Here is a 12,091-nt window from a genome sequence, read left to right as displayed (position 1 = left end):
CTTGTTGGAAAATTGTGCATGTTCCCCAAAAAAACATAATCATGAGAGACCTTCCACATAACAACTATTTTGTATTTATAAAAAATATCTGATAATAATATTTAGACTTAAAATACTTTAACAACTTGCATGCCAAATATTAATAGAAAGTCTTTTACACTTATATTCATATTCATATTAATATTAATATTAATTAATATTAATACAAATATAAAATTAATATTAATATGAACATAAGTTAAATATACAGATTCATGTCTCATAAATTTGGCCTATTTAATTTCATAAGTTTGCAACCATAAAAGGTCATTTAAGGTCCAATTCATTTCAGCAATTATTAACTTCACTTGTGTTATATATATGTGACTTATTGAGTTTAAAAAAATAAAACTAACCCTAAAAATATAATAGCCGCCTCTCACTCTCAACTCTTCAGAAAAAGGAAAGAGAAGGAAAAGAAAAGCGGCCTCTCTCTCTTCACTCTACAATCATTATGGAGAGAAGATAACATTGCAAGCATGGGCGGCTACAATACCTACTCTACTGCACTCTACTGCATCAAGACATCACCATATTAAAAAAAGGTACTCCATGTAATTCTTTCTTTTCAAGCTATGTCCTATACCTATATTTGACAACAGTCATATCTAACTTACATGAACTTAATGTTGATGAGGTATTAGAGATTATTATTGTTAGATTTCAAATACAATTACTACTCTTTACAATATTAATTCTAGAATGCTTTGCAAATCCTATCATCTATTTATTTAATAGGATGTATTATGTCTCCAGTTTTCTTCACAAACGAATTCAATGCTTAGTTTTTAATATATATATACTACTTGATAGGTTTTTCATTCAGTATGGTATCTGTATACAACAAATTTATAAATTTATATTCTGTCCCACTCTCTATCTCTATTATTTTTCATTTTCTAAAATTTTAGTTTCATTCTCTCTTTCTTTCTCTTTTTTTTTCATGTTCTAAAATTATGACTATATTATCTCTCTGGATTTCTCTGACGCTGCTTTTTTGATAATTCTAAATATAGGTTTTAAATATGAATACTAACATATTATTTAACTTTGTTCAAGGATAAATTGCATTGGAAATAGATAATTGCTATTGCTTTGCAGGAAATTTTTTTGTACATTTAATATCTCTCGGCCTCTCTCTCTCTATGTCTCGTGTTCTAAAATTATGATTTTATTCTCATTTTTCATTTTCTAAAATTCTGATTTTATTCCCTGCCTCTCTGATATCATAGGTACAATTTCGTTCATAATTTCAAATGTATAAAGTATAGGTTTTAAGTATGAGTACTAACATACTATTAATATTTTTTCAGGGATTAATTACATTGGGAAGAGCTGAGAAGATATTCTAGAATAATAAAAAAAAAAAATATATATATATATATATATATATATATTGTGTAATATAGTACTAGTATTTTCTTACAAAAGCCTATGCCAGTATAAAACACATAGGCTGCACCCTACCCCCACACAATTCTCGATACATACAAAGAAAACTGATATAAGTTCAACTGGACTTTATAATAAGATCACAAATTTTAAGCCAAGATGCTGCCAAAATTTTATGATGTTTCCCGCCAAAAACAGTGCCACGTGGCATACCAAAAAACTGTCACTTTATATATTGATAGATTACTAGAACATCCTTTTTTGGAGGGAAAATGGAAAGTGATGGTAATAGATGATGTGTCATTTATTTATTTACTTTATTTACATAAATAATGGGCAGAGAGAGTTCTTGAAAGTTGTGTTGCTGCAATGAAGCTTTCATTTTTAATCTACACTAATAGAAAAATGGAAAAAAAGCAGTGACCAAATTAATGGTCCAATCAAATAAGACTTCCCAAACAAGTTTTGAAATAATGATAAATAGATGTAGAATTGAAAGAGAATTCATTTATTCATTCATGTGAACTAATGTGAACTACTTTTCTGATTGCAGTGCTAATCTCCTGGGGATATTCTGCCCGAAACCGGCGACCTCTCCGGCGACAAACAAAGGGCAACGCCGGCATGAACGGCGGCCACCTAATGCAGTGGCTGTCGGGGCCGGGGCGGCAACAACTGGGTGGGGCGTGAAACCGAGAGAGAAATGACAGAATGGCGGAAGAACCGGCGATGAAGGGCGGTGGAGCGGCGAGTTGGGCGGAAGGTGCGGCGACGAGACGGGGCGGAAGGAGCGGTGGGCAGGCGGAGAGTCTGGCGGAAGGAGAGGCGGCGAGTCGGGGCAGAAGGAGCGGCGGCGAGTAGCAGCTCCGATTGGGAAGATAAAGAGAGAATAGAGATAGGGAGAAGGAAATGGGGCCGGCGCTGCCTCCTGTGTGTGAAGAAGTATTAGGGTTTGATAATTTATGTAGTAGTAGTATAATATTTGGGCTTTGTTTCAGACATTTTTATGTATTTTCTATAATAAATGCAAAACAACCGTATAACAGTTTTATACAAATTGATACTCTTTTTAACTAAGTGGGGATTTAATTGGATTGGGATGATTAATTTAATTTATAGTATCTGTCAAAATTTAAATAAATTAAATAATATCCATGGCCAAAAATAATTATTATTAATAAAATTTACTCCCTCCGTCCCACATTTGGAGTCACTTATTGTTATGGCTCGGATTTTAAAAAAGAGTTGAAGTGTGTAATAAATGAAGTGAGATGGTAGAGTGTGTAATAAATGAAGCGAAATGGTGCAGTTGGTTGAAGGTGGGTCCCTTTTGACTTTTGATTTTGTTTTGATTTATTTTAATGTAGATAATGACATTTTTATGTAATTTTGATGAAGAATGAGGTAAAATTATATGACCAAATATGGAAAATTCTAAAAGTGACTCTTAAACTGGGACGGACTTTTATGGCAAAAAGTGGCTCTTAATCTGGGACGGAGGGAGTACTATGGAACAATAATTTGTATTGAACAATAAAATATACTACTAAATAATACTTCCTCCGTCTCTCAAGTTTATCTCACTTTCGTCGGGCATGGGTTTTAAAAAATCTAATAAAAAGTAAGTTGAAAAAGTTAGTGGAACGTGGTCCTACTTTTATATCTTAATTTTATAATAAAATATGAGTAAAAATGAGCAGAGATGATAAACATAGTCAATTTCTCAATTAATATCACACACTAATATTGTTTTTGTGAAAATAGATGTCATATTAAAATAAAGCACATAATTTAATTATGAAAAGTTTCGAATCGTAACAAAAAACTTAACAATTATACAATAATAATTTTTTTAGAATAAGATTTAAAGATTGTTGATATTTAAGAATTTATTCTAATTAATTACTACTACGTTTTTGTAAGACTTTAAGTAAAAATAAAACTTAATTATTCTAATTAAAAAATATAGAAATCGTATGTCGAATATGAAATGTTTCATTTAGATTGGGTTCACAGGAGTATATTTTTGTTTTTTTTTTATTATTTATGATGTTATTAATTGTTTATAATGTTATGAATACTTATTGTAATTAACACATATTTTTAATCATAAATCTTATTATATTTTTATTATTCTTTTTCTTTAGTTTATTTACTTTATAATTTTTTTTCATTATTTGAAAATCATTTGTCCCGTGCATAGCACGGGAGTTGACACTAGTTTTATAAATCAAAAGGTCTAACTTAAAGTATTTTTTATTGTTTATTAATTTTTATATGTAATTATAATCATTATAAGTTGTAATTTTTAGTCTTGTTCAAATTTATTATCAATAAAATTGCAATTTTCACCTTATTGTTTGAATTTTATTTATGCACATTTTATTTTATACATAATAATGACTAAAAAAGGCAAAAATAAAATAAAATCAATTGCTCATACTTAAAGTTAAACCTTTTTATTGTTTATTAATTTTTATATGTAATTATAATCATTATAAGTTGTAACTTTTAGTCTTGTTCAAATTTATTATCAATAAAATTGCAATTTTCACCTTATTGTTTGAATTTTATTTATGCATATTTTATTTTATACATAATAAAGACTAAAAAAGACAAAAATAAAATAAAATCAATTGCTCATACTTAAAGTTAAACCTTTTGATTTTTAAAATATCAATACTTCAATTGGAAGAGAGTGTATTGGATTATTTTTTTTATAGTTACACATTCTTGGATGTGTTACTCTTTTTTCAATGTGGGATAAAAGTAATTATTTATAACTATATGATAGATCTCACATCATTCTTTGTCTATATTACTCCTACTACTCTACCTTCTATTATTATAATTTAACAACAAATATTATTACATGAACTAATATTCATTAGTTGTTTATCATTATCGATTGTTTATGTTTATAAATTTATGTATATGTTAACTAATAAATACTATTATACACATGAAAAGAATAATTATTATACAAATTGTATAAACCTAACGATAACTATTATACAAATAAATATTTTTTTATATGTAAATCATATTTCTCAATAATTATTTATATTAATTTTTATCTATCAAGAATATATTAAAATAATAATTTCTTATATATATATTATAAAAAAAATGAAGAAAAGTAGAAGACAAAAGAAAGTTCCGTATCCCACATTGAAAAAAGATGAATGAATGCTCTAAACATGTAGTTATAAAAGAAAATACTTCAACATATTTTGTCTCACATCGAAAGTTTAACATAAAACATTCAAGGATGTCTCTATAAATGAGAAAATCAAGAATGGTTTCATAGAATTCATAAGGAAAAAAAAAAATTTGAACCGTCGAACCGACCCGGAACCGGTGGTTTTGAACCTGCAACGAAACCGGCGGTTTTTGAACCGTGTGCACCTACTTGTGACTATTCTAGTGCACGCGGCCGTTGTGCGATTTTTTCATTTCATATTCAAATTAACGTGTATGTATTTTTTTTAATTAATCTATTGGATAATTGCAGCTAGAATCACAAAGTTTTATAAAATATCTGAATTATAAATTAAATATTTCAGTTTTTGCAATTGTCCCATAAAGTCAATATTGAAAACTGACGTAGCAGAGTCAACAAGATAATATGACATCAATGTTGTTATTTAGATTTTGAAAGATGTGAGGCAGACTAAAATTCGACGAAATTTCGTGATTTTAGACGCAACCACTTCTATTAAACTTGCAAAATCAAGACGGCGTGACAAACAAAACAACATCGTTTTATCTTCAGCATCAGCTTGATTTTGCCGCATCAATTTTCGATTTTCATTTTAAGTGATAGTAGCGAAATATTGAAACTACGTTATTTGCCGTTCATATTTCAAAAGGTGCGGAATGGACCAAATTGCCCCTTTGATTAAACTAGCTAAATCATGATCACATGCAAACCCTGTCACTTAATAATTCAGTTTCACATACATACAAACGACTAAATGGAGGTGCTATTTGGCACACCCTTCCCCGTAACACCAGGCCCAGAAAATGGCTTCAAAAGCTCATACGGCACCACACCCGCTCCGGACCTATTCTTCAGACTCCAATCCGCATTTCTAGCGTCAATGATCCCTTCAATCTCCATCAACCTCCCTTGAAATCGCTCAAACGCCGCTTTTATCACTTTATTATCTGCCCAATAAAGCCGGAGTTGACCCCCGATGTACTCTTCATCAGGCGAATGGTTCGAAAGAATATCTAAAACGATCATAACTTTTATTGCTTGAAGCTGTGTGGGGAAAGACTCCAGAAGAAACACCTCCGGCCTTTCTAGAAACTTCTTTTTTTCTTCCAAGCTCAGTTCCTCAGTTGGCATTGGCACACGGGCAATGCTTGGCCTGTTCGGAAAGTATGCTCCGTAATCGAACTGCCCAAAGTTCACGGCTGCATGGTGGGCCGAAGCCGTCCATATAATGGTTGTCAGGATACCGATAAGATCGTCTGGTGTTTTGAGGTCCGGCCACCAGGGCTCGTCCTTCTTGTCGCCATGCCCTACCGTTCTTATCTCCGTCCACCATGCTTGTAGCTCGGTGTCGGATTGTATGAGGATTGGCTCAAGATAGTAGTGTCGGACGTAGTCTGTGACCCACTGTTTGATGGCATCCCATATAAGCAAACCGTCATTCGCGTAAGGGTAATCCTCGATCATCAGCTTCAGGCCGTGAGGCGCACTTGGATCCTCCACTGCCATTCCTCTGTCCAACAAGTCAGACAAGACGATTGAGAAAAATTCAAACTTTATTATTTAATTATATTAAAGTGTTTTCAAATTTTTATAACATTGACCAGAATTTGACCGTATAACTAACTAACTACCTGCTAATCAACTCTGCGGGCAGTGCTTGTAGGTCAAATTGCCATAGAAGATCGTAAGCAACTGAGCTAAGCTCCATGGAGTACTTTCCGGGGGAGAAAGAAGTCTCGATGATCCCATCAGCGTTTATGAGTGCTTGACGAGCCAATGCATTGATCTCCATTGTGTATCGTAGATGGGGATGCAACAATCGATAAATCGGGTGCATTGCGCTTAGTTGCCTGTGTGTCGCAATGATGTATGGCTCGACGCAACAATGAGTCCTTAGCCTGGAAAATATAGTTTGTAACTGTCATGTATGCCGACAAATGAAGCAAACAAATATCTTATATCTTAAAAGGCGAACTTGGATCACTATATGACTCATGGGTTGGCAAATGAAGTAAACAAATACGCCATCCGTCCCTGAAAATTTGTCACTTATTTCCATTTTCGTCTGTCCCTAAAAATTTGTCACATTTCACTTTTAGAGCATCTTCAACCATTCCACTAAACTCAAACTCATTTTAATGTAAATCTCAAACTAAATATTGATTTTACTCCAACCATTTACACTAAACTCAAACTTAAAAGAATATTCTCTATATTATGCCCTTTTTACTCACAAAATTTGAAATTTTTTTAGGTTTTGGTTTAGTGTAAACCTAAAATAGGTATTTTTTCTCAAAAACCAAAAATAGGATTGGTTTCTGAGTACTATTGGAGCTAAATACCTATCTTATTTTAGGTTTTAGTGTACCCTTGGAGACGGTCTTACATTTTTTGTTGTAGACCCCATATCCCAATAACTTATTCTCACTCACATTTTATTATTTATATAAAGGTAGGACTCACATTCCACTAACTTTTTCAATCCACTTTCAATTATATTTCTTAAAATCCGTGCCTGGTCAAATGGTGACAAATTCTTAGGGACAGGGGGAGTATTCCATATTCATGTAAAGAGAGACTGATACCACTATATAAGTCTCACGGATTACTTCATTTATGACGAATTTAGAGAGTTTGAGGGTGATATACCAATGACTGATCAACTCATGATAACCAGAGTCGTGAGCGAGGACGTGGGATTTAGCCAGTCTCCACAACCAGACGCCTGTAGGCTCCCAACTTGGAACAAATACTTTATTCCAATAGGGCTTGTCGCCTATCTTTGGTCGGGTTAGCTCGATCGCGATGGGCCTTAACGTACCCGATGGCATCAAGAAAAACAATGTCCTCGATCCATAAAGGGTGGTCTGCTCGAGCTCTCTCACCCTTCCAACATAAGGCAAAAGTAAATCATGGTAATCTAGGACAAAAAGCTTCTTCTGTTCCATTGCCTCCTCAAGTGTACAGAATCCTCGAATATCTTGTTCCACGAGTTCCCTGCTGATTTCTGACTCCGCCGGTCCATACACATCAGGATCAAGCTTACTCTTCAAGGGCCATTCGGTGACCAACTGTATGGCACATGGATTGATTCCTGCTAGAGTCTGTCGAGCGAATTCTGTATCCCTAAACCACGCAAGTTTGTCTCCTGCAACAACAGTACAAATGTTAGGATTGTCGACTGCATATTAGCGTATCAATCATATTCATGGATGGTCAAGAAATGTACATACTGTCAATGAACTGAGGAGTCTCAAAGCGCAAGATGGTGTTGCCAGTGCTAGTGATTGCTCTGAGAAGCCTAGGTATAATGTTGCCGAGGAATCCAGTGGTCGGAATATCCGGAAGTAGGACCCCTTCGTTGAACAAACCGTCTATAGCTGAAATATATGGAAATCCTTGGTCAGCATCCACTGCAACTGACTTGAGCAATGGCACCAGCCCATTCACCACTGAGTAGATAGCTTTTGCTTGAAAGGTCTCTTGCTTCACTTTGGAGAATGCTTCGTCTCGTGGAACATACATCTCAGAGGGCTTAGATTCCGATAATGGATCTGTGTATGTCCAGGATAAGGGAGAGACCAAGCAACCCCTAGTGAGATTATATCTTAAAATCAATTAGTGAGATGAGTATTGACTCACTAGGTATTTACGTTGATCACTTTTTATTTCATACTCCCTCCGTCCCAAAAAAATATGGGCACATAATATGTAACGTGAATTAAGATAAAATTGATCAAGTAAGAGAGAATGAGAAATGATAGTGACCAGTGGCGGACGCAGAAATGAACGTGAGTAGGGGCTAAATTTTCAAAATTTACCTTAAAAATAAATTTGTATGTAGTTTGGATTATGGGCTTTTATATAATAATATGTATAAAATATGAATAAATTTTAGAACTTTATAGTAGAAAAAAGTCTAAAAATAGAATTCATTAGGGCTAAAGCCCCTCCCCCATTGTATTTAGGTCCGCCAGTGATCGTGAGACCCACATTATTATATGTGTTTTAATGGTGGTATGAATTGTAAATACCTTGACATATAAGGATAATAAATTGGGATAACTTACCATAAATGAAAATGCCTATATTTTTATGGGACGGACGAAAATGGAAAGTACGCATATTTTTATGGAACGATGGGAGTATTATTTTCGATACTGTACAATTCACATGTGAATATCTTAACATTTTAATGGAGCTTATTTACCTTTCTCAGTTCTTGGGCGGCCAGTCCTGCAGCGACGAGGATAGGGATGGTCAGGCCCACCAAGAACAGGGCGGGCCAAATTCTCGTCGTTGTCTGGGTCGCCGAGGTCGTTGTAGACGTCATAATCGTAGATCCTATCCGAGGTCTTGCGCTCTCCTTGGCCATCTCCTCGAAGAGCTACGAGCTCTTTCTCCCTCAATCTTGTTAGCCCACCTGGAGTTTGGGATGGCAAGTATGACTATATATATGTAAATTAGTGTCATTTCATGTTAATTTAACAAACATAATTACTTATATTTAAATTGAAGTAAAATTTACCGTGTTGGAAAAAAAGACTCTCTTCTCAGGATCATCATATTTGGAGTGGATCCAAGAATTACAATGTATATTGATGGAGCCAGAGGGGAATCCATCCAATGAGATGTTTTTAACGAACATTTCTTGACGATGTTCATTCTCAAGTATAATGGCACCGATCTCTCCAAAATCATATGGAATTTCGAAACTGGACTCGTAGTAGATCTCATTCTCATTATCCCCACTTTTACGTGCATATGATTGCAGTGTCAGCTTCTCCTCACCAGTTTCTTCAATTTTTACAAGAAACCAAGGTAAAATAAAAGGAATTATAAGTGAATTAATGGTGATGGGACATTAATAAAATTGAACTTTACTATGCAATTATCGTCTTCATAATTTAGCAGTCATTATCGTTATATATTATTCTTATTATTATTATTATTATTATTATTATTATTATTATTATTATTATTATTATTATTATTATTATTATTATTATTATTATTATTATTATCCGTTTGCAATCTGCAAGAGAAAAAATGCAACCACGCATTTAGATTTAGTGGTACTGTATTTTTATCTGATTGGTCGTTGGGGTGGTCCTTTTGGATTAAAAGAATTCAAACAATTGATAGTAAATACAAAAAGAAGTTATTGATTACTGTTTGGGGTGTCCAAATTTCCTAATGACTAAGTTTGAGTAATATACGTTGACTACTACACCACAAACCAAACCCAATACAATAAACATACAAAATTTATACATTTACTTAAATTCTAACACTTGAAGATTTTATTCATGTTATTAAATTTATAAATAACATAAAAAACCAATGATCGATCAATCTTTTTTTATTAATTTAAAAAATACATAAACCAATCTTTGATTTGCATATTATTTAGTAAATAATAATAGTGTCAATATATAGCAAGTTTTGAAACATTAAAAACTAACTAAATACAGTATATAAAATAAAATAAATAACGCTAACATAAACTATCAAGACAAGGTACACAAAAATATATTTTGTGAGCATTTGCAGTAAAATTCATTGTACTAAATAGCGAAATATTGTACATGCGATTTTACCCTAGACTAGATACTTATTAATTCAGTAAAGTGACATATTTACCATAGATCATTATAATTGAAAGATTGATATTACCACATTAATTATATAAGACTTCATATTCGACCCATTCCATATATGTATAACACATAATCTTTTATTTCTGGTAAATTAAACATAATCTGAACTATGGTTCTCATTAAGTTGTAGCTTGAGTTTTGATAAATGATAATATGGCAAAAAATAAGTAAAAAAAAATAGATAAAAGAAAATTACAGTATGTCTATAATTTATTTTAGGATACCGACAATAGTAGTACTACTACTCTATATAATTCATTTACATAAAATCATTATCAAGAGTACAAATATATTTAACAAAACTTTCACACACAATAATCAAGCCGCTAATATTTAGAAAGTTATTTAATATCAAAATGATACCATTTTATTACAAAAGTAGGAGTACTTAAAAAAAATTAAATAGATTATGTACTCCATAAATTAGAGCACCTGGCGCCAGTGTTTCCTTATGTATTCAAATTTTTCCTTAAATGGGAGAGAACTGGTGAATATTTTATTTCATTTTGAATCCACGAGGGCAAATGCAACTACACAATTTAGTGGAACCATTTTACGTACAACAACGTTGGAAATACATTGATTTGATTGGTCGGTGTGCGTGGTCCTATTGAAGAACATATGCATGGCATTACAAAATTTACAAAAATACAAATCTTCATTGTTTCATCTAACCATCACAAATTAATGATACAATAAAGTTAATCTAGGCATATTAAATTTTGAAAGACCGTGCTTCAATTTTTAATTTAATGTAACATAGTAAAAAATCTAATTTGAATTTGGACTTACTAGCATCGAGTTGTGCTGCGACGAGCTCGACGAGCAGGGTTCGGCCGAGCAAGTCGGTTAATCCGTCGAGCCCCTGGTTGATGCCGATGTTGCTGAGGAGGCCGCCCCCGTCCTCATCAAGCACGGTGATGACCACTTTAACGGAAGTTGACTTCTCAACGGGGGTCAACAAGCTAGGTTTCACTTCGGTGGAAGCGCCGCGGCATAGCCGGAGATTCCTTTGTTTGGATCGGCGGGGAATCGGAATTGAAGATGAAACATTTCCTTCGCCGTAGCGAAAATGGTTGTGTAAATTTGGAGGTAGGGTTTGAGTTGTTAAAGCGTGAGATTTGAGGAAGTTGTTGCTTTTGCTTAGCATCATTTTTGCAAGAATTGAAATTATTGGTGGTGTTTCTGCAGAGCTCTTTATATACAAGTTGAGCACAAATAAATTACCGTTGATAGGAAGAAAAAATATGCAATAACACGTGGCATAAAACTGAACTATGATGTTAATTATGCTGAATTTATATGTTAATTGAAGTATTAAATTGGAAATGAAAGTAGATCATACTATCACCAATTGATTTTGAGGTAATCTACTTCTAAAAAAACACGACCAAGGATAAGTTGTCTTATCCAAGGATAATCTTAATTTTTATGGTGAATTGTCTAAAACTAGTCTTAATTCAAAGCATCAACTTCCAAACTCAATTCACATATGAATATCGTTAATATTTTCATTATTCTAAACACACATTCACAATTATCCATCTCATAGGATTTCAATTATGTGAAATATTTGAAAAATGGACAGGTTTAAGGTTTTATCCTTGCCTAAGATGGCTAAAGGCGACTATTCTAAGGCGCTGGCTTAAAACATGTGAAAATCAACTTGGGTCATCTGCTTGCAAGATATTTGCTTGGATAATTTGTCTTCTTTGAAGAAGAAGAAGAGTAAAAGTTGTTTTCTTGGATTTATAATTTCTTTTAAACATTTCATATT

The 12,091-nt window shown here is 33.1% G+C and overlaps 1 protein-coding gene across 1 annotated transcript; it reads right to left on the bottom strand.

Moving 5' to 3' along the window:
* Positions 1–5,311: 5,311 nt before the first annotated feature.
* LOC125223654 (linoleate 13S-lipoxygenase 2-1, chloroplastic-like) lies at positions 5,312–11,494 on the bottom strand. The gene is made up of 7 exons (XM_048126901.2): positions 11,107–11,494; positions 9,183–9,451; positions 8,865–9,102; positions 7,888–8,208; positions 7,304–7,802; positions 6,286–6,552; positions 5,312–6,164 (listed from the first exon to the last, which is right to left on the bottom strand). Exons 1-7 carry the CDS (start codon positions 11,465–11,467, stop codon positions 5,405–5,407), a joined length of 2,715 nt encoding a protein of 904 aa, XP_047982858.1. The 5' UTR covers positions 11,468–11,494; the 3' UTR covers positions 5,312–5,404.
* Between the last annotated feature and the right edge of the window lie 597 nt (positions 11,495–12,091).

The sequence above is a fragment of the Salvia hispanica genome, chromosome 1 (genome assembly GCF_029641045.1).
Source record: "Salvia hispanica isolate PSC_SH4W2 chromosome 1, Shi_PSC_v1, whole genome shotgun sequence".
NCBI lineage: Eukaryota > Viridiplantae > Streptophyta > Magnoliopsida > Lamiales > Lamiaceae > Salvia > Salvia hispanica.
The sequence above is the reverse complement of the archived record's forward strand: the minus strand, read 5'-3'. Positions and strand labels throughout refer to the sequence as shown.